General features: G+C 45.6%; 1 protein-coding gene and 1 long non-coding RNA gene across 2 annotated transcripts in view; one reads left to right on the top strand and one right to left on the bottom strand.

Moving 5' to 3' along the window:
• Window positions 1–988: 988 nt before the first annotated feature.
• RSRC1 (arginine and serine rich coiled-coil 1) overlaps window positions 989–23218 on the bottom strand; it is a 100545-nt gene continuing 78315 nt past the window's right edge. The window contains exons 8-11 of the mRNA XM_032119724.1: window positions 16417–16485; window positions 4556–4662; window positions 3187–3333; window positions 989–2399 (exon numbers count right to left, since the gene is read on the bottom strand). Of these exons, the coding sequence (XP_031975615.1) occupies window positions 2307–2399; window positions 3187–3333; window positions 4556–4662; window positions 16417–16485 (416 nt within the window). The 3' untranslated portion in view covers window positions 989–2306. The remainder of the gene's footprint in view (window positions 2400–3186; window positions 3334–4555; window positions 4663–16416; window positions 16486–23218) is intronic.
• Window positions 12659–16035, top strand: LOC116448790. The gene is made up of 3 exons (XR_004242115.1): window positions 12659–12735; window positions 14689–14692; window positions 16025–16035. It is a non-coding gene; the product is annotated as an uncharacterized LOC116448790 (long non-coding RNA).

The following is a 23218-nucleotide window of genomic DNA, read 5'->3' on the forward strand; positions in this document are numbered from 1 at the left end:
AGTAAGTTCCAAATCCACCTGAGTCACACACAGCAAAGCTGATTCCTTCTGGGGCTGCCTCCTCCCATATCCCATTGCTGCTATTCCAATGCGTGCCTGCCTTTGGCAGGAAAATGAATAATTGATCACAGGATGCTGCTCAAGGAAAAGCAAAGTTTGTCCCACTGGAACCTGCTGCAGCCCAAACCTTCACACCCAGCCCCCAGTCTGGCCCTGCACAAGCTCCGTGGCACTCACAGGAGCAAAGGTGGTGGAGGAGGATCCACGGGAAGAGTTGAACTCACCTGGAGAACCCACCTGGAATTGCTGAGGTCACCGGTCAGCGCCATGGGAGCTCCCACTGAGCTTGGACAGCTCTGGCAGTGTGTCCTGCAGGGCTGGCACAAGGTTTGGGACTGATGGGATCCAGGCAAAAACTCCATCCTGACATTTCCTTCCTCTCCCAACACCAACAACTCCAAAGCTTCCACATCCAGGAGTGTGGAAAGGAGGGACTGGGAAGAGTGTCAGGTTAAGAAACCAGAAAAATCCCTCTTCAATGAACCACCCAAGGCAATACCCAAGTTATTATTCCATGAAAAGTGCAGAATCCTGAGGAATTCATTACTGGACATGCTGATCATTGAGCTGTGACTGGAACTATAAAAATCAACTTTACCCTGATTTGCTCCATGTTTCCAGTGGAGTTTGGAATATTTCAGTACATTTTCCATTCAGCTGGGATTATCTAGAATTTATTTATTATCTAAATGTTATTTCCAGATTCTTTCCAGCTCTTGCTCCCAACTCTCCTCCAGCAAATTCAGATGTTGATTAATAAGCAATAAATAATTAATAAATACTACTTTTACCATAAGTCTCTTCACAGTCTATTGTGGAATTTTCTAATATTCTACAGGGCTGCAAATAAAAGGAATCGTTTTACATCCAATAAAAGCACCAAAATTATCCAATACAATGTGTGAAAAGAGGAATTTACACCTGGACCTTCCACAGACATGAAATAGTTTTTATTTTCTATGAGAGAAACATAAAAGGTGATTAGAAAACACAGCAATGACAAATATTTACCATTTGAAAATGCTGAAATGAAACAAGGGAAACCATTTTCCCCCCACTTTTTCCTGCAGACAAGGTCTTGGAATATTTGGATGCAGGATAAAGTCAAACTAATGCTTCATAGAGGAAGTAAAAAGGTGTCAGAATGCAAATTCAATACATTTTCCTTTTATATCCAGGATCTACAATAAAAAAGAAGACAACCAAAGTCCATTTCCAGAGTCAGCCTCCATTTTTTATCACCACAGATGTGAGAACCAGGAGAAATAATCCTAAAAAGCAGCCTTCCAAGGGAATGCTGATGCAGGTGAGTTCCAGTGAGGTACATCCAGAGGTGGGGCTCAGCTTTCTCCTCTCCTGATGTGCCAGTTTCCTCCCAGCTTTGCTGAAGAAACACTTCTGCATTTTATTTATTTTATTTGGTTGATCTCCCACATTTAGTTGGATGATGGGCAGCATGGTGGGAGTTCATCCAGGCTAAATTCCGATGTTCAGACTAAACTTTCATTATTTGGAAGTCCCACCTGGCCAGAGGGAACTTTGTGGGCTGGGAACAGTCACTGCACACAGCCAGGTGTGTGACAATGACATAATTCAGTAATTACATCGATGGTGAGATTGGTACAATTCCCCATTTGGAGCTGCAGTAGTGGCAGATGTTCAAGGAGCATTTTTCCACCCAGAGTGAGGAACTGGGAGCAGATGGATGAACACATCCACGTGGAAGATTCCCTCAGCCAGGAGCCTGCCCAGATATTCAGGATTCCACAGAAGGAAGGAGGAGGGGATAACAGTGATCTCCCTGCCCTGGGTCCTCTCCAGCTGCAGGACCTGGCCTGGCCTGGCCCCACTCACCCCTGACTGTCCCAGCCCTGCTCAGTCCCAGCCCCAAGCCTCAGTTCCCATTTATCTCCCAACTCCTGCCTGGTTCTCTAAAATGTTCTGCACTGGGAGGTATAAAATGATGTTTCATGGGCTGCCAGGTGTTCTGCACCTGAGGAATTCCCCCCTAAACAAGGAAATGCCCCTGGCTGTGCTGCCCTGCCCATCTCCAGTGCGGGGTCTGGAGAGAACCAGGGCAGAACATTCCTGGGTATTCCAGTGGAGCAGGACACAACACTCCTGTTCATTCAGGTGAAACCCTCCCTGCCTGCACAGCTCATTAAAATCTCCTCTAAGAGACAAACAGAACAATTGAATGTAGGAATTCCACGTGGGAACTGGCCTGGGACGGTCCTTGGGAGCTGTCAGGCCACGGGGCTTCCCATCAGCCGTTCCTGGCGGAGAGCAACCAACCTCTGGAACCACTTCTCCTCAGCCTCTGCCTTCTCGATGAACAGCTGGGTACAGGGAGACAAGTTGGCACAACTCAGCAACTCCATGTTTGTGACCATCCCTTGGAACACCCATGACTGTTTCAGCACCCAAAGGAAAAGCTCAGGGGGTTAAAGACAAAGGTGATCCAAAAACATCAGGAAAAGCAGAGACTTTTCATGGAATCCTCAAAGAGTTTGGCTTGGGAAGGATCTTATGGATCATAATCATTGGAAAGCCAAGACTCCAATGCAAGTTCATCATTGCACATCTTGATCTCTGCTGTCTCTGTCCAGTGCACAGAACTCACACTGGTTTCTTTACTGCAAGGCATTTTTAACTTGCTAATTCTTAAAAAACTCTATGTAAGTCCTTTTACTTCCAACTGAAGTGCTCCCAAAGGAATTTGCTCAAGTGTAGCCACAACAATTTAAAATTATCTGAAGTCTGTCCTGTGTTTAAACTTTGCAAGTTGGCAAAATGGGCAAGTCCTGAGTTTTCCACCTGGTTTCCAGCTACAGAAACCAAAAGCAATTTGTCCTGAATTTTTCCTCAAGGGGATCTTAAATTCCCCTGTGTTACATTAATTATATTTTGTTATAAAATTAATTTCTAACTCCAGAACTCCTCGTGAACTTCCTGTGGGATTGCTCTGCTGGGCAGTGGGAGGAGTGGGATCCTCTGTGTCCTGCTGGCTCCAGAGCAGGGATTTTGTGAGGAGCAGCACAGCAAAGGCTGTGGGGTGCCCTGGTCCTGCTCTCATTCCAGGGGCTGTTCTAAAGCTAAAGATGGGATAAATATGGCAACACTCACGTTTGGATGTGCTAAGGAATTGTCATCCTGGTATTTGATGGCAGTGGGAATGTGGGCAGCTGGAGGCTCTTTCTCAGGAGCCGCTGCCTCAGTGGTTCCTGCTCCCACATTTCCAGGCTCATGCTGCAGTTCAGGAGGTTCTGTCGACTAAAAAAGAAACAAACACACAAAATTGGAGTGTTTTATCCCCAAATTCCCAAACGTGGCAGCATCTTAACCCAGCACTTGGTTGCCTTCCCAGGAAAGGATCCTCATGGAAAGACTTCTCAGCATCCTCAGCAGGATGGACACCCTGGACATGGACAAAGGATATGAGGTGACAAAAAAAGGTATAGGGAGAGAGCTTGAAAAACCCAACACTGGGATTTTGGATCACTTCCTGAAGAAGCTGCATCAGCTTCTTGGAGACTTCTGGAAAGGCAAAAATTTACACATTCCTGGGGAAACAACCAGGGATAATTCCAAACGCTGCCCGGTGGGGAAAATGAACCAAGCCTTGGCTTGCACACATCGCAAACCAGTTCCCTACAACACCAGGTGGCCAAAATGCAGGTGATTTCTGGGATCTGGATGTCTCCTGTTGGGTTTCTGGAAAGCTGATTGAAAAGCAAGCTGCTTCTTTTCAGGGAGTAAATACAGACTTAAAGTCTGGCTTTAAGTTAAGCAGCATTAAAAATATCTCCACTCTAATTACAAAGTAAATGTCTGATCACTTTGGGATTTTAATTCTCCTGCTTCTCCTAAAAAAAGTCTTTAGAACAGATGATTTCCTTAAATTCTGACACATTTAAATTCCCTGAGCCCATCCTGAGACCATCAGGGAGTCCCTGGTGGGATTTCAGGTGGATGTAGGGTTGATGCTCTTTCATCAATGGAAAATCCGTAATAGTGCAGCTTCCTCCTGGCTCTGAGGGGATAATGCAGCAAGAAAAGGATTGAGAATGTGCCTTGTGGAAGGAAGATATCCCTTTTGGATGGGAAATGTCCCTTTTGGATGGGAGATGTCCCTCTTGGATGGGAAATGTCCCTTTTGGGTGGGAAATGTCCCTTTTGGGTGGGAAATGTCCCTTTTTGGGTGGGAAATGTCCCTTTTGGGTGGGAAATGTCCCTTTTGGACGGGAAATGTCCCTTTTGGGAGGGAAATGTCCCTTTTGGACAGGAAATGTCCCTTTTTGGGTGGGAAATGTCCCTTTTGGGTGGGAAATGTACCTTTTGGGTGGGAGATGTCCCTTTTGGGTGGGAAATATACCTTTTGGGTGGGAGATGTCCCTTTTGGGTGGGAAATGTACCTTTTGGGTGGGAGATGTCCCTTTTGGGTGGGAAATGTACCTTTTGGGTGGGAGATGTCCCTTTTGGGTGGGAAATGTACCTTTTTGACTTCTTTGCTCGACCTGAAGGTCTGTGGGACGAAGGCGTCGCTTTCGATGGCTTCGATCTCCTTCACTCGCTTCACTTGGTCGATGAGGGTGGCTTGGTCTGCAGAGGGAAGGTGGGATATCATGGGATCAGTGAAATCCTGGGATCCAGGCCCTGTCCCAGCCGTGCCTGGAGATTTTGGGACATACCAGGAGAAACCGCTCGTGCAATGCAGCCCAAAATCCTCTGTCACAAGGGAAAGCTCCAAGTAAAGACAACAACAGTGAGGCCATTGCTGGGAGCATTCCAAATGCTGACCTAAGGATTTGTGGGATAAATGGGGAAGAGAAGGCTCCAGGGAGAGCTCAGAGCCCCTTGCAGGGCCTAAAGGGGCTCCAGGAGAGCTGCAGAGGGACTGGGGACAAGGCATGGAGGGACAGGACACAGGGAATGGCTTCCCAGTGCCAGAGGGCAGGGCTGGATGGGAGATTGGGAAGGAATTGTTCCCTGGGAGGGTGGGGAGGGGCTGGGATGGAATTCCCAGAGCAGCTGTGGCTGCCCCTGGATCCCTGGCAGTGCCCAAGGCCAGGCTGGACATTGGGGCTTGGAGCAGCCTGGGGCAGTGGGAGGTGTCTCTGCCATGGCAGGGGTGGCACTGGATGAGCTTTAGGGTCCTTTCCAACCCAAACCATCCCATAGTTCTAAGCTGGCAAGAGCTGCACTACACCAAAGCCCATAAATACAACTTCAAGCCTGATTTTTTGGGGGGATTTGGAAGTAAAAAAAATAATTTGCTACATTTAAACTTGTGTTTGTAAGTCCTGCTGCCTCGGTGCTGAAACCTTCTCCCTTAAAACAGATTCCTAAGCATTTCTGGGGATAAATCAAATATCCCAATGCCTGCTGGGGAGAGGGAGTCAGAATTCACTGAGGTTTTGGATACACCAGGCCTGAGGGTAAATAAAAGGACAGAACATGGAACCTGATTAAGCCAGGGATAAAAAGAGGCAGGAAAAGGAGATTTCAAATCCACTGCTCAACTCCAGTTTCACAAAATCCCAGCCAGCTCCAGGATCCCACACGGATCCTGCACAAACTGATGGGGATGACAAATTAGGAAAGGGGCAAAAATCACTGAATGCTGCCAATGACATCAGTGACATTAACAGGGGAAAATGGACTGGAGGAAGCAGAGCCCATTAGTGCAGGGCACTTTTGACAAACACATTACTGGGAGATAAAACGACTTCCAGCTGTTGTTCGTCAGCTGTCAGTGGAAGGATATGTATTTCATAGGAAAATCAAAAATAATGGAGTCAGAAAGCTCAGAGGCTTCAGACAAAAAAAAAATCAATACTAACTCAGTGCATGGTGAGTGTTGTTACCCTCTAAGGGTGGAATAAAAGGAACTAAATCTCGGATTAGGGCTGGTTTTTAATAAAAAGGTGATTCCAGCAGCAGGTACCATTTCCAGCCCTGTCACCTTGGCAGGGGGGACCTTGCCCAGTTTGACTGGGAGCATCATCCTTCAGGAATAATTCACTATTTTACACTTCTCTATTTACATCTATTTCTATCCTGCCACAGATATAAATACACACAGCAGCTTTTACAGCTGTAAATTCATATGGAATTGAGCCGGATCAGCAATAACCTGGAATGTCACTTCAGAACTAAAATCTGCAGGAATTCTTTCCATGCCACCCCAAAATACCACACACAATAATTAAAAACACCAAAGAATCAGATAAAAGAAAAGAAACAGAGAATTCGACGACCCTACAAATCAGATAAAAGAAAAGGTAACTTCCCTGCAAGCTCTGCCTAAAATATTCCCCTTTTTTTCCTTAAAGACAAAATTTATTCCACTAAGAATTTTAAAATCAATGAAACAGAAGCATTAAATGACCAATAATATCTTGTGAATCATCCATTAAATAAAAATATGTTTTAAACATTTCTTGGATAATCTTTAGGTGTCAATTTTTATGGATTTGTTGCTTATCCATAATCCTGACCATGAACATGTACCTAAAGAGATTTTTTCAAGCAAGTCTAACTCCAGAATCAAAGCCATGTCACAACAAACCTTCAATATTCCTCAGAATCGGTTTCTTCCTATTTTACTAACTGGATTTAAGGGGTTAATGTAATTTAAAAATATAACATGTTTTATGTTAAATGCTTTCAAAACCCAAAAAAGCTGTCATTTTTTCTCGCTCTTTTGAGTAGAGGGTGAAAAGAAGGAAAGACCCCCAGACTGCAGAGTAAACAAACAACTACAGCAGAAAACATTTCCCCTTTGACCCCGTTTTCTTTGGGGTTTTTGGAAGTGGTGGTTTTATCCAGCTGCCTTATAGCACGGTGTGTTTTCCAACAGAACTGTGTTGTCACACATCCCACGGTTTTTGACTGATCCCAGTTTTACTTAAGCCGCACAAACTGACAAATTAAAGAAAAATGGAGTTTTCCCTGGACAATTTGCAGTGGGAGAGACAAAACCTCCCTGGCTGTGGGAGATCCTGGATTCTGTACTAAACAGAAGAGAAGCACTGGGGAAAGGAGGAAGAATCCAGCAGGACAGTGGGATTCACTGCAGCTGTGCCAGCTCCAGATTTTACCAAACCTGGGGCTCTGGTTTTTAGGGAATGTTCCTGCCTCAAGTCCTTTCTGTGTGCAGGAGAGGATCAGTTATCCCAACCCTGATCCCGTGGTATCCCAGACTTCTGATACCCTTCCCAGCCTGAGTGCTGGAATTCCAGAGCCAGCGGGAGCTGCCTGGAGATCCTCCCTGGGAATTCTCCCTGGAGACCATCCCTGGAGACCCTCCCTGGGGATCCTGCCTGGGGATCTTCCCTGGAGATCCTCCCTGGAGAACCTCCCCAGAGATCCTCCCTGGGGATCCTCCCTGGAGCCTCAGCGCCCACTCCAGAGGTGAGAGCTCCCAACAGCCGGAGCAAAATCCCGAGGGAATCAGCCCAGAAATGTCCCGTTCCCACAAGCTTTGAACACAACATTCCCGGCACTCCAAGTCCCCCCTGCTCCTGCCCAGGCTGGAAGGGACTGTCCCGGGATATCCCCTGGGATGTATCCTGGGCCATCTCCTGGGATGTATCCTGGGATATCCCCTGGGATGTATCCTGGGCCATCTCCTGGGATGTATCCTGGGATATCCCCTGGGATGTATCCCAGGCCATCTCCTGGGATGTACCCTGGGATATCCCCTGGGATGTATCCCAGGCCATCTCCTGGGATGTATCCTGGGATATCTCCCCAGATGTTTCCCAGGCCATCTCCTGGGATGTTCCCCGGGCCATCTCCTGGGGTGTATCCTGGGATATCTCCTAGGATGTATCCCGGGCCATCTCCTGGGATGTATCCTGGGATGTATCCTGGGCCATCTCCTGGGATATATCCTGGGATATCTCCCGGGATGTATCCCGGGCCATCTCCTGGGATGTTTCCCGGGCCATCTCCTGGGATGTTTCCTGGGATATCTCCTAGGATGTATCCCGGGCAATCCCCTGGGATGTATCCTGGGATGTTTCCCGGGATGTATCCCGGGCCATCTCCCGGGATGTATCCCGGGCTATCTCCCGGGATGTATCCCGGGCTGTCCCGCGGCCATCCCGGTTCCCGGCCGGGCTCCGCTGCCGTTAGAGGGAGGCACCGCCTCACTCAACAGCGCCGGAGCCTCCGCGCCGCGGGTGCCGAGCCCGGGATGCTCCGAGCGGAGCATCCCTGCAGGACCCACCCCGGGCATCCCGGATTTCGGGATCAGCTTCCAACCCCCGCCCCCCATCCCTCTGACAACTCAGCCAGGATAAGGCTTCCCATTCCCGCTTGCCGATCCCTGAGCTCCGGCAGAGCTCCGCTCCGACACTTGGCCACACTCTTTCCCAGCTGTTGGAATTTCCAGGGAAAGAACTTTTCCCAGGCAGAGGCGCAGGAACAATAACCACGCTCCAAAAAGAGAAACTGGACAGAGAAAGTTTTGCCCGTTCATTTGTGCGCTCCCAGCTTCATTGCAAGCACTTGGAAAATACAATTAAAGGCATTAAAGTAGCAAGTTGTGACTAATCCAGCATTTATTTACTACAGGGAGCACACAGGATTTACAATTAAGTTGGAAAAATGTGAATTAACAAGAAAAAACTTTGTCCAGGCTTGTTTTAAGATCTTGTGAGAATGAGGTTATTAAAATATATTAAAAATAGCATTTTGTGAGCACTGTGGTACTTACTAGAGAGAATACTACAGAGAGTACCAGACTACTCTAGATTTGCTATTTTAATACGTTATAGTGATAGTAACCTCATTTTTATAGGATTTTAAACAAGTCTGGACACAAACAGCTTTTCCTTTAAAAACCTGGGAGCAGTAGGAATAAAATGCAGCAGAAAACAGGAGGGGAAAGTTCAGCAAGCGAGTTCTGAATTTAAGAACCTTGAACTTAAGAACCTTAAATTCAAGAACTTTGGATTTAAGAAGGTTAAACTTCTGCTGGAGCTCTGCACGTCCTGCGTGCAAGTCGCCTTCACCACTGCCCTCCTCACACCCCTGCACCCCCATTTTGGGGCTTTTTGGGGTATTTCTGAAAACATCCTGGGCAAGAGCCACACTCAGCCAGTGGAGAGCTGGGGCCAGCCCTGGCACAGTAAATTTTGCTGGATTTGTGGCCACCCCACGTTTGTCACCGTGCCGACACCGGAGCCGCCGCGCTCCTTCCTGGGCACACAAAGCCAGAGCTGTAATTCAATGCTCAATTTACCCTTGTCTCAGTGGAGATTTCTCCCCGCTAATTGATAGAAATTAAGCCATTAATCAAGGCACCAGCCATCATTCAACCCGGGGAAGATGAATCCAAACTTTCATCATAACCACCTTCCCCATTTTAGTGTTCATTAGCATTAATTTTTAATGCAATTATGCTCTTCTTTTACGCTGAGCTCATAAATTACTGCTCTTTTGTTGCTCGCTGGCCTTGTAAAATCCAAGGTAATGCTTTGTGCTCTGATCTTAAAGGCAATTACTGCCTGCTTCTATCTTTTCCATACCTCTATCCCAAATAACCTCTGTGTTGGAGGTACAGACTCACCAGTGCAGATCCCACACGGATGTTTCCTACAGAGCAATTTGTCCACATTAAACCCACACACTGACACAGGCAGAGCAAGAATTCCTGCTTTTTCTGCCGGATCCCCGGATCCACCGGCAGAGAAATGACAGGAAAATGGGATGGTGCATTGGATACAGGGAAAAAATCGGTGTATTGGAGTGGAAATAAGCTGTGGATGAGCACAGGGAAGCCGTGCAGGACAGCAGGGCTGCAGCTTGGAGGCTCTCCAGCTTTTCCAGGGATCACTTTGTGCTGTCACTTCAAAAAGTGCTGCTGGCACGTGCCCAGTGCTCCTTTCTTTGCCCTGTGCCTGTTCCAGTGTGTGGAAACCCCACAGAGCCCTTCCAGGGGATCCTGTGTTCCATGGGATCCGTGCTGGCACTCGGTGCCCCGAGTCAAGAACTTCCAGCCTTTTATTCCCACTCCATGCACCGATCCTCAGAAGCCCACCAGGGGAAAGGCACAGCAGCTACAGCCACCTCTGGCTGCCCTCAAACACCTCGGAGTGGTTCCAGGGAAAAGGAAATGTACTTCAGGAAAATGTTGCTTTGTTTGAACTATTTTTCTGCTTCTTTCCTGGGCTAGGCCTTTAGCCGGGATATGGGATAATGTCACTCACAGCAGCTAAAGGTCTGCCCAGCACCAAGAAAATATGATCCACCTCTAAGTTGCCAATTTATCTAGGCCTTAGCCAGCCTAAATAAGACAATTCCCAGTGAAGTCTCATGCTCATCCCATAGATTCCCAGAAAACCCTCCCTCTGGAAGTACCTGTGTGATGATCCACGAAACCTCATTTCTTATCAAAATAAAATCCCCACACCAGGGACTTAAGAAAATGGATCTGGAATTTTGTTACATACGCCCCTGTTTATCTTCCCTATACGCTCCTGTTTATTTCCCATACACACCTGTTTATTTCCCTATATGCCTCTGTTTATTTCCCCATACATCCCTATTTATTTTCCCCATACACCCCTATTTATTTTCCCCATACACCCCTATTTATTTTCCCCATAACCCCTGTTTATTTCCCATACATCCCTATTTATTTTCCCCATACATCCCTATTTATTTTCCCCATAACCCCTGTTTATTTCCCATACATCCCTATTTATTTTCCCCATAACCCCTATTTATTTTCCCCATACATCCCTATTTATTTTCCCCATAACCTCTGTTTATTTCCCATACATCCCTATTTATTTTCCCCATAACCCCTGTTTATTTCCCACACATCCCTGTTTATTTTCCCTTTAGAAACAGCTTTTCAATACGTAGCTATAAATTTGTGTTTCAACTGACTGAAGTCCAATAACCAATTCCATGATGGTTTTTACAACCCCATTCCCTTAAGTGACTTCTCTTTTAGCACAAATAAACGCCAGGGAGATGACAGGAGAACACACCACATTAATGAAATACAGAAACCAGATTTGTTTCTCATCCTGAAATCTGAAGACGATTTCAAGACTTTTCATTTGTAAAAACAAATCCTAAATTTCCCTGTTAGGGAGATCATAAATTTCTCTGTTTCACTTGTGGAACAGTAAAAATTTAATGACACCAGCTGTGATTGCTAAAATAAAATCACTCAAATATCAGCTGCAAATATTCTTTGATATTTATCAAATATTTATGGAATGGTTTGGGTTGGAAGGAACCTCAAAGCCCACCCAGTGCCACCCCTGCCATGGGCAGGGACACCTCCCACTGCCCCAGGCTGCTCCAAGCCCCAATGTCCAGCCTGGCCTTGGGCACTGCCAGGGATCCAGGGGCAGCCCCAGCTGCTCTGGGCACCCTGTGCCAGGGCCTGCCCACCCTCCCAGGGAACAATTCCTGCCCAGTCTCCCATCCAGCCCTGCCCTCTGGCACTGGGAAGCCATTCCCTGGCTCCTGTCCCTCCATGCCTTGTCCCCAGTCCCTCTCCAGCTCTCCTGGAGCCCCTTTAGGCCCTGGAGGGGGCTCTGAGCTCTCCCTGGAGCCTTCTCCTCTCCAGGTGAGCACCCCCAGCTCTCCCAGCCTGGCTCCAGAGGTGCTCCAGCCCCAGAGCAGCTCCAGGACACTGGGACTGGGGGCTCTTCAGGGAGAGCAGGGAAGCAGAAGAGGGAAGTCTGGAATACGAAGGGCAGGAGAGGATGGGCAGGCACAAAGCAGGGTACAATTTAAGGAACACATTTCAAAGTGATTATTAATTACAGCAGCTTTAATAAAAAGCCTGGAATTGATTCCTCCAGCAGCCATCATCCATGGGGGGCCATCGATCCCCTCTCCAATTCCCTTTCCCTCAGCTCTGCCGAGGGGGAACACAGAGAGTGGCCAAACCCCAAGTGCCCGTCCCTCTTCCCAGCTCTCATTATCACTGTGTGGCTGCTCTTCCTAACAAGCCACACTCCACCACTGCACCAAAACTCGGCATTTTTTATTTTCTCCTTGATTTGCTCCTGCCCCCTTTTAATTCCAAACCAGCAATATAAAGATTAAACAGAGATAAAAGAAGATCACAGTGTGTGCCAGATGCTGGAACAGCCTCCTGGGACCAGCAGCACAACACCAGGTGTTGGTGTCAGCCTAATGAAGTGACACTGGCACACCAGGGACACCCAGGGCGGGGCTCCAAACCTGCCATTATCCAGGCAAAACCAGGGAATATTGGAAATTCCAGCTTTGAGAAGGCAGGAAAAAGCAATCCATGTGTTTCTATAAATGTATTGTCTGTATTAAATAATTTGGGGGTTAAACAAATTGAGTTTGGTCTTTGCCACCACAATGAACTTCGGGAAAATTTACTGAAGATAAATGATGACCTCAGGCAGTAACTGCTGAACTTAAGGGCATCCCAATATAGGGCTGAGTAAAGCACTTTAACTTATTACAGCTCCCAGCCTGACCTCACCCCAGCAAATCTTCTCCTGGCACATCCAACCTGTGGTTTAATATCCATTACACCCAGGGAAAGTCTTTTAACTCTCTCTAAAGGAAGTGGGAAGGGAAATCAGTGGGTTGGGGTGGCCTGGGCAGGGCCAGGGGTTGGATTCATGAACCTTGTGGGTCCTGTCCTGCTCAGGATGTTCCGTGGTGGCCATGGACAAGATTCTTCACGTGAGAACTCCTGGCCCTCAGGTTAAAGATGAATGCAAAAAGATAAAACTTTTAATTTGGGTTTATAGAGCTTATAATTAAGGGATCTTCTAAAAGTTGAGTCTTCCAGGGTTTTTTTTGGTACATTCTAACTTTGCTTCCATGACCCCTCCAGCACTCGAAATCACGGAATCACAGAACCACAGAACGGTTTGGGTTGGAGGCACCTGAAGACTTGAAAAATTTCGCTTTGCTAAGGAAAAGCCACCCCAGCAGCACGGAGGGATCAGCAAGAGCCTGGAATGACCCCTCAGGGATGGGGGTGATTCCCTGTTTAAGGCCAGCTGTCTCCCAGCCCTACGTTCCCACTCTCGTTTGCATCCCTCCCTCCCCCTGCCCACGTGGGCCTCATTTCCAGGCCTATTCAAAATGATATTTTCCAAGCATGTGCCACACGACTTGTTCATATAAATGGAACAAATTAAACTGTCTCCACAGATATCCCCTCACATTTGTAGCCCTGATTCCTCTCCCTCACACGTGGCCAAGACACCGTATTATCTCCCTGCAGAGGTTGACCTCAGGATATTGGATTCTGCCACGGAGCTCTCCGGGACTAAACCGACGGGAAACACTTAATCACCCCCGCCTTTGCAGGAAAAAAATCAACTTTAAATTTGCCCTGATGAAAAATCAATAAACCAGTAATTGCTTGGCTTATCACGGCGTGGAGGAACAAATTGGGAAGCGGAGCTCGGCGTCGGCGCAGATTCCAGGGAAAGGCGCGGAGTTTCGGGATCACTAAGCCAGAAAAGGGAAAGGTCTCGCAGTGATAATTAAATCTACTCATGCTGATTTTCTGCCAAATTTATTTCCCCAGAGTCTATCAAAACGGTGCAGCGCTTACTGGGGAGGCAGAACTAATCAGTTCAGCGCCGGGCCAGCACACGCCGGGCACGGGAAATGCAAATTCCGGGATAAAGGCACCGGGAGAACGCCCTGCCCATCCAGCACCACCCTCCCACCGACCCACCTATGGACTGATGGCCAAAAAATTCCCATTTTCTGTTCTGCTGTGTTCTGGAACAACCTCTTTTCCTGGTTTTCTGAGGCACCCCCAGCTCCTCCTCCCCACACGGGCCCTGACATGATGTATTTTAAACTCAACATTTAAAAATATTCTTATTCATGGTAGACTAAGAGAAATGAGCCCCAAATCTCTCCCTAACATCACCCAGCGTGTTCCAGTTTTCCCTCCATGGGTTTTTTTCAATTTTTCTCTTTCCCACTCCACCTACTTGGGATTTGTCTGGAGTGAAACCCAAGTTTGGTGGCCAAACGCCCTTTAGATTTTATCACTTTTCAGGCAGTGCCAAAGCAAGTAAACAAACACCAAAGTATGGAAATCCAACCACGGAAAATACTCCTGGAAAAGTAGCATTTTTTGCTAATAGACCTAATTTCATGCAGCAAATTAGCATAGCTCCAATGGAAGTGCAAATGTAATCAAACTGAAAAATTCAAATGAGGCGGGGAGAGCCTTTTTCTTTCTTTCTTTGCTTTTTAGTCACTTAAAAAAAAAAAAAATCAGCATTTTGCTGTGTGTCCTTCATGGGGCTGGAGGGACTGTGGTAATTAAAACATTTAAACCAGCACAAGCCCCCAGTCTCCCAGTCTCTAATCTGGAGCTGGGGTCAGCTGTCTGTAGATTCTAATTTGTCCTCAATTTTTTATTCATGCTGGGGAAATGCTGCATATTTAACAGGAAACCAGCGGGAAGGGGCAGCGCTGGGCTTGGAGGTCAAATAATTTGATTTCCGAGCAGATTACATGGAACATCCAACGTCTAATCTCACACCTGATTTGGCAATAAAATGACAATAAAAGGAATGTTAAGACACCCTCGCCATGGGGTGGGCAATAACCAGTTTTTGTGGGCTGGGGAAGGATTGTTTTATTTGTAGAATTATTTTTATTGCAGCTCCTGGGTAAAGGAGTCACAGGATGCCCACACAGGCTGGAACTTCCTTTTGGAGAGTTCTAGTTAAGGAAATAAAATGAGGAAGATTAGAGAAATCAAATGTTTTTAAAACTCATAATTTAGAAATTATTTTTAAAGATTTAATTTAATTTCATTTTATTTCAGTGACTGGACGGGGCACTCAGTGCTCTGGTGGGGATCAGTCCCAGGTTGGAATCGATGGTCTGGGAGGTTTTTTCCAACCTCAGTGATCCCATGATTCAAAGAGGGTTAAAAACCACCCAGAGATCCCAGAGATGATGTGTGAGGAAAGAAGTACTAAGAAAAAATGCAAAAAAGCTCTTTTTCCAAGCAAAAGATGCCACTGGAGCCCAGCATGGCTGGGACAGGGAAGGGAACACACTAAGCACTGGTAAATATCCTGTTTGCAAATCCACATGGGACATAACCCTATCTAAACCTGGAATTTTAAATCCATGTGGGACATAAAAACTGGAGTTTCCCAGTGTGCAACTCCCCTGGATGTCTTGGAATGTTTAAATGCTTCGTGCACAATTTAATAAGACTTGGTATTTTCCAGTGAGAATGGACTCTTTTACTCCTAACTGGGAGCCAACTCCTCAGCAAATGGATGAATTTGAGTTATTCAGGAAAAATCTTCTCTTCATTTTTGAACATCCTCACAACTCTTCAAAGCCACCCCAGGACAGTTTTCATGGCTTATTAATAAATTGTAAAGAAGTTTTCCTCCCCATTTCCCTGCAAATGACCATTGTTCCCAAGTCCTGAACCACCCCTTTTTTCTTCCCTCTGCCTTTCCACACTCGCCCTCCCGGTCCCTGCTGGCACAGCAATTGCAAGCACATGTGCCACTCACAATGGGGTGTGAGCACAAAAACCCACGCTTTTTTCCAAACATTCCCTGCAAATTGGTGCTGGTGGGACCTTACCACCTCATCCCAATATCTCTGGGCCCCGTGGGAGCCTGCCTGGGTGATTCCTCCAGGTGGAAAGGTTCCCCCTGGGCCCAGTGGCTCCAAAATCCAGGAATCACAGCGGGGAGGGGGCACAGCTGGCTGGTTTGGTGCCTTTTCCAGCCAGAATTCCAAGCGCCCCTTCCACCTCCTTCCATGTCTGTGCTATCCCACTTTTCCACTTGAATTTCCTTCTTTGGTATCACAAGAACCTTCTCCAAGCAGGGTTAACTGGGAGCACCAACTAATTCCTCTCAGCATCCCACAGTCCCCAAGTAAAACAAACTAAAGATCAGAACATTCTGATTTTGAATGAAATTCACAGCAGCCGTGGTTTCAAAACTGGGGAATTTTCCTGAGTCACCTCTTGTAAGTAAATCATGGAATCCCGGAATGGTTTGGGTTGGAAGGGACCTTAAAGGCCATCCAGTTCCACACAGCTCCAGGGAGGATTTGAGGCTCCTGCGATTGTCTGGATTGGCTCCCTCAGAGGGGTGGAAATGTCTCTTCCCATCACTCCCTGACATTTCAATCCATTCACTTTAATTTTTCCAGCTGCTGGACTGCAGAGGCAGCAGCTCTGATCCCACCAGGATTCAGGGCACCAAATTCCATCATCAGCTTGGGGAGGAAAATCCCACAGCCCCACTGGACCTTCAAAACAATCATTTCTGACTTCCTGAGCCTTAGCTTGTCATGAAATAAAAGAAAATGCCTCACCTTCTTCCTTTCTTCTCTTGGCTTCTTCTTCACTTCTCTCCTTGGCCTTCAATGCTTCATCTGCTTTAGCTAAAAGGAAGAAGAAAAGAAGAGTTAGAATTAGTTAATTTATCCTATCAAATCATGGAATGGTTTGGCTTGGAAAGGACCTCAAAGCCCATCCAGTGCCACCCCTGCCATGGGCAGGGACACCTCCCACTGTCCCAGGCTGCTCCAAGCCCCAAAATCCAGCCTGGCCTGGGACACTGCCAGGGATGGGTTGTCAACAACCTCTTGCCAAACAACATTTCCTGAGCTTTAAACCCAGTTTCCTGTTCCTTTCTGCAGGTCCCACAATGAAATCCACGTGCATGAAAGACCAGAACTTGGTTCTTCACTTATTTTATTTGAAGTCATTCCCCACAGTTAAAGGACATAAATGGGATTATGGAGGGTAATATCAGGTCAATATTAGTGGCAATATTAATGCAATACAAATCCCTGCATCCATTTTGTGTTAAGCAAAGCCTTTAAGAGACTTTTAAGGGGTTTTCTTTCTTTAAACCCCAATCTCCCCACCCCAGTTGCCCCAGACTGAACTGCAACGACCCAAACGTGGTGCACTCATAAAGTGGCAGATTTGCTGCCATAGTGAGTAATCCATCAGACCTATTTTGAGGATAAAACAGAAACAAAACAATATTTCCAGGGCTGCAGACTCTGCTCAGAGTGGGAGTCACACAGCTCTTCCTCAGCACTTTATTAGGTAGTACACAATTTTCTCTTCACTCCAAATCACAGCAGCAGCACTTAATCCATGTTACAACAATATTCTTTAAAAAGAATCTTTTTCCCTCTAGAAACCTCTTCCCTTATTACTTAATTATCTACCAGTTGCTCAACTGCAGGGGTTTTCAAACACTTTCCTACAGATGTTAAAGAAGATTAAAAATATACAGCACAGTAACAAGGGACTATCAATATACTCTGTAAATTAATTAAATTTCTGTTCTAGCACATCATTTATTCCAAAGCATTAATGTCTCAAAGGAGCCATTCTCTTTTATTGCCATCTCACTGCCTGATAAGTGAACTAAGTGAGAATAAGTCTCTAATAACATTATACTTGATGAAATATTAAGTTTTCAAAAGTATCACCAGGCCAAAAAGAAAAGAACCAACAAGGAACAGGAATCCAGCACTTAAACCAGGCCTTCTCAGGGAGGAAAATCACTATAAACTGTGGTCTAAATGGCAAGAACTCAGTCAGATTTGCAAATATTTAATCCCAGCACCTACTAAAATTAGGCAATAATTTATGAAAACCAAATTCAGCTCACAGGGGGTGAAGGGGTCGTTCCTTTTTGGAGCCAGCAGCTCCACCTTAAAATGCACAACCTGAACAGGGTGTTACAAAGTGATACAATCACTGCACAGACAGCTGCTTCCATTTCCACACTTTTATCCATATTTAGACAACATCTAAAGTCATGAAATATTAAAACTTTTCTGCCACTGAAGATCATTACAAGAATCTATTAAATCCCATAATAAAACCAAACCACGAGTAACTCTAAAGACTTTTACTTCATTTACACTTTATTCTCCTTGGTAAAAGGACAGGGATAATAGAAATTCCATTTAAATTCAATTTTGGTTATATGTGTAATTGTAGATATACCCCTTGAGTCATGTAAAATGCTCAGCTTATGTTTCTTTCAAATTATCCCGCTCCGATTCCCATTCTGCTCCTTACAACTGTCTTCAATATGTATTAGCAGAGCTCATTAGGCTGGAATTTAATAATGCAAACATCAGGTGGATTTCAAGACCCTCCATTATCAGTACAAGATGGATTGCTCATATAGCTCGTGGGCCAACTGGGCACAATTTAGATTCAATAAACTACCAGGCCTAAATTTGATTTATCTATTCCACTGAGCTACTTTGTTCTTCCTCCCCGATTTGTTGCTGCACAGGAACAATTCATTGGGTATCTCAGTGGCAAAAAGATATTGAAACACACAGCAAAGATGGTGCTGGTCAATGAATAAATTTTTAGCTTGTCTTTGTTAACTTTAAATCGCTGATTTCCAACCCTTGTAACTCAAGTTAGAATTGCTGCCGAGGCAGAGCTTGGCCTTTCAAGTCCTGGTTAATTAGAGGGACAATGGAGCAATTTAAGAAGTACCATGAGGACAGTTCTCCACACAAAACTGCTCATCAACAACAATTTAACTTAGCCCATAAAGCTACAGAGCAGTCAGTCCCTGAGCTCACAGGGCACTGCCCACCACGGCCAACACAGGCACTGAACGCATGAGATGCATTCAGGATTTCAAACCAGGGATTCTCTTCAAATATTTTACATTTTCTGTCGTTTTTGCACAGAATCCCAGAATGGGCCAGGCTGGGAGGAACCACAGTGGGTCAAGTGTCCAACCTCCCTGCTCATCCTGGAGCACATGGCACAGGATTGGGTCCATTCTTCTTCCCCTCCTTCCCCTCCTCTTTTCTTCTTCTCCTCCTCCTTCTCCTTTTCTTCTTCTCTTCTTCTTTTTTTCTTCTCCACCTCCTTCTCCTTCTTCTCCTTGATGCTGTCATGATGATGATGCCAGTGAATACATTCTTGTTCACAGCCCAAGTGCCATTAAAAGCACTAAAAGAGATTCACTTTTCTCAAATCAAGCTGCAGTTAAACATTAAAAGATCTTTACAACATGAAGGTTGGACTCCAAGGTCTGAGAGGGCTTTTCCAACCTAGACAATTCCAAGATTCCATGGAACCCCTGCAGTGGTGGAAGAGCTCGAGGTTTGGGAAGCAGAGTCACTCCCTGATGGATGGGTGATGCTTTAATCCTGACCAGCCTCACACTGTGCTAAGGTGAAATTATTCCAAGCAAAGCTGCTAATTAAGAGAAACCAGGAAAACCATGAATTATTCCAAGGTGGAAACAGGGCAGGGGCTGTTTTGGGGATAGAAAGGGCATTTTGGAAAGCGTGGCCTGGGCTCATGGAAGAGCCCCTGCAGCAGAGCCCTCTCCCAGTGCATGGGAGAAGCAGGGAGGGTGCAAGGAGAAGGCTCAGCCCTTCACTAAGAAGATTTCATTTTCCTGTCGAAATTAAAAGGAGAGGAGTGTCAGAACACCCACAACTGCAAACCACAAGAGGTCTGGAAAAATAAATGAATTGAACATAATTGTAGACTTTCCAACTGCTCAAAGTTGAAAATACAAGATGTGTTTGAGGAAAAGAAAGCCCAGAAACTGAAAAAACCCACATGGACATCCCATTTAAAATGCAGCAAACCATCCACGATCCTCATCAGAAAGACTCCACTGGTTTTTTTAAACACAAACATTTTTGCACTTATAAAATATTCAGTCAGCTCACATATAAGAATACAAGTGGAATCCATTATTAATTTACAAGGCCCTGTTTAATTTACATGCTATTTTTCTCTGGTATATTAAATTTATCAAGGCTTGTGGAAATCCTCTCTGCTGAATATTCATAGGCTGACGTGTAAAATTATCTGTTATCCATCCGACAAATTCCAGCACAAACTCCAACCAACCACTTGCTCAGAGAATTCCTTTGACAGGAACACAAGGAGCAGAGCCCAGGAATTCCCAGTTCCAGAGGAAAAGTGACACCACCACACACATTTTTATCACCCCAGATTTAAGCTGGTTTTCTGTACTTTTGCCTTCAGTAACATCTCCCCCAAAATTTAAACACCACAAACGTTCTTGGAGGTCTTCCCATCTTAGAGGCCTTTTCCAACCTAAACGAGTGTGTGATTCTATTAATCCATGATTCTGGAAGTCCATGGAATTCTGTGATTCCATAAATCCATGGAAGCCAGGTGGCCACTTGCCCACCCCATCATGTCCACGACCATGCACCTCTCAGTGCCACGAGAGCTCCCATCAGCGCTGTCCTCCCTAATTACACGTAAACACCACAATTCCCAAACATGGGAAGTTCCGGCCGTCGCTGTCCTGTAATTTAATTACACCAGGCTCTAATTATGGATACTGGAGAGGCCTGAGCACGAGGGTGAGGGAGGAGCTCACTGCCCCCTCCCCAGCTCTGCCAGTCACACTTAGAAATTCCCCAGGTGCCCAAATCTGTCTATTTTAAGCTTCTCCACATTCTGGGAGGAGCATGCCCAGCATTTGGAAGGGGGACGTTACCCCACTGATTCCTCCTGACGTAGGAATGCTATTTCTCACCTCTTTAGCAGCATTCCTGCTCAGTTCCCTTCCCTCAGTCGTTTTGGGAAGTACTCCTTACTTTGGGATAAACATCCCATTATGGCACAGCTAATGAGCACCTGGCTCACAGCCACGAGGGTTTTCCCAAATATTAAATGTGGTTTTGGTAGAAGATACATCCGGTCACGTGCAACCCAACTGAAAAAACACAGGCAAAACCCAAATGTTGTCTTGTTCTTGTCCTAAAGCACAACCAAGATAATTGTAATTATTTGGTAGAACCAAGGTATTTGTTTATGTTGGGTACAACCAAGATAATCGTGAAGATAAATCCTTTCCTGCCAACCAGGCAATTTTCCTCCAGTTTCTTTCACTGTTACCATTTGCAGGAAGCAGTTTGTGGATCACCTGCTGGCTAGAAACGGCACAGGGCTGGGAGAAAGCCCTGCAGGAAAGAGAGAATATCCGAAATCCCGCTAAACAAGTGACTCTTGAGCCCAAACGGGTTAAATATTAAACCAACTTCTCTGGAGAGGGGGAAGCACGTTCATCCCTGGCCAGAAAATTAACATGCTGGGCAGAAATCCGGGAGGGGAAGAGAGGCTGGAAAGGGACACGGGGTGCTGGGCAGGGAAAGGTAAGAGCTGACAGCTAAAATCCCGTTCTGGCGAGCAGGGCCGACCTCCCCAAAGACTTCCTGGATCCCGGTGACTGCCTCCTGTATTAAGACTGCCTTTCTCATCACTTAATGCTTATTTTCATCACTTTGCTTAAAATATTGATAATCAATTAGGGCTACGTCTGTTTTGCCACAGAATCTGTGTCACAGTCTATCAGCCTGTCAGGGCCAATTCAATCCTCATTCAAAGTTAATTTTTTCTCCATAAATCCGCCTTTGGAGGAGTCATTAGGCGCAGAACATAGCCCGAGGTGCAATCACCTATTCTCTTTCATTAGAGGCAGGCAGGGAAGGTGAGGGAGATTATTAGAACTTTGGAATGATCACAAAGCAGCGTGCTGCCTGTCAGATCCCCCCAACATTTCATTCATCTCGCCAGCTCGCTGCCAACGCTTCTAAATGGACATTATTCATGAACATCTGTGACACGCTGAATATTCCGAGGCTGGGAGTGATGAAAAAGCCGTGCCCCCCCTTGGACTGGGAAATTAATTCTATGGTCAGAACAATTAGGAATATAACAAACTTGTTCCGTGATGTTATTTTTAGTCCTTCCAAGATATCCCCCTTAAAGAGGTATTTTTTCAGAACTGGTTTTTTTTAAAGTGTAAATGTGACCGCTCCAAATGGTCAAACACTGGAGAATGATGAAAAAGCTGTGCCCCCCTCTGACTGGGAAATTAATGCTATGGTCAAAACAATTAGGAATATAACAAACTTGTTTTGTAATGTTATTTTTAGTCCTTCCAAGATATCCTGTGTAAAAAGGTGTTATTTCAGAACTGGATTTTTTTTGAGTCCACCCTAGATGGTCAAACACTGTATTTTAAGGTACTGAAGAACAATGTGTATTTCCTTTGCTATGGAAATAAATTGTTGGTTGGGTTTTTATAAGCAATTACCAAATTAGCAGCTTTGCAATCTGATTTGTTGATCCATTTCTAAAATGCAGCCAAATGAGACCCCACACTGGATTTGAAATTGCTACCATCTGAAATTACAGCCCACTTCACTCCTGGTGGAAAAGAAGAGTGGGAAACAGATTTCCAAAATCAAATCTATTTACTGCTGTTTCCTTCCATTGAACATCCGATGGTCATCGAGGCATTTTTTGGGTAAGAAGGGCAGAAATGCTGGTGCAAGAGACAGCCACCCACAAAATTAAATAAACCACCACCTTTTCCATGCATATTCCCTTCCTACATGCAGGGGGTTAAGATGTAGCTACTTGGAGGAAAAGTCATTTCCATCTAATGAAATCACATCAAGTAGTTATTTGAATCTCATTACAAAATTCAAAAGAATAGTCATTTACATTTTTTCCCTGATATTACCAGGAAAACAGTGTTATCATCACCAAACTTCTCACAGCCCCCAGCATTCTCCTCCCCAAATATCCTCCTTTTCCAGAATTAAGGGCCAGATCCTCAGTGAATTCAAGCTGGCACAATTCCACTACTTGAAGCGAGCCAAGCCCATTTACTCCAGCTGAGGATCTGGCACTCCCTATTTATAATAATAATCCTAAAGAAGACTTAATCAGCAGATCTTGGCTAGGTACATTCATCCATTATTTAGTGCATCCCTAATTTCTTTCTGTCTCCCACAGTTTCACCCCCCCCCCCCCCACCCACACATTGGAGGAAAAATCCAGCCTAAATAGGGTTTAACACTAAGGATTAATTGGCTGCAGTTGCTTCTGTGGCTCCTGACTCATTGCAGGGACTGCTGTTAAATATTCCAAGGATTTGTTTCCATCCCAGAAAAGGCTGTGCATTATCCACCTCGACATCTCCTAATCAAGTGATGTTTCACCTCAGATCTGCTCCCCCAGCCTGCAGCCCAGCTCGGGAAAACAGCAGAATTGGATGTGATTCTTGTCTCCTGCAATATTTAGCCTTGGGGAGGAAATCAGTTCTCAGAG

Source organism: Corvus moneduloides, chromosome 10 (assembly GCF_009650955.1).
Source record: "Corvus moneduloides isolate bCorMon1 chromosome 10, bCorMon1.pri, whole genome shotgun sequence".
Classification (NCBI taxonomy): domain Eukaryota; kingdom Metazoa; phylum Chordata; class Aves; order Passeriformes; family Corvidae; genus Corvus; species Corvus moneduloides.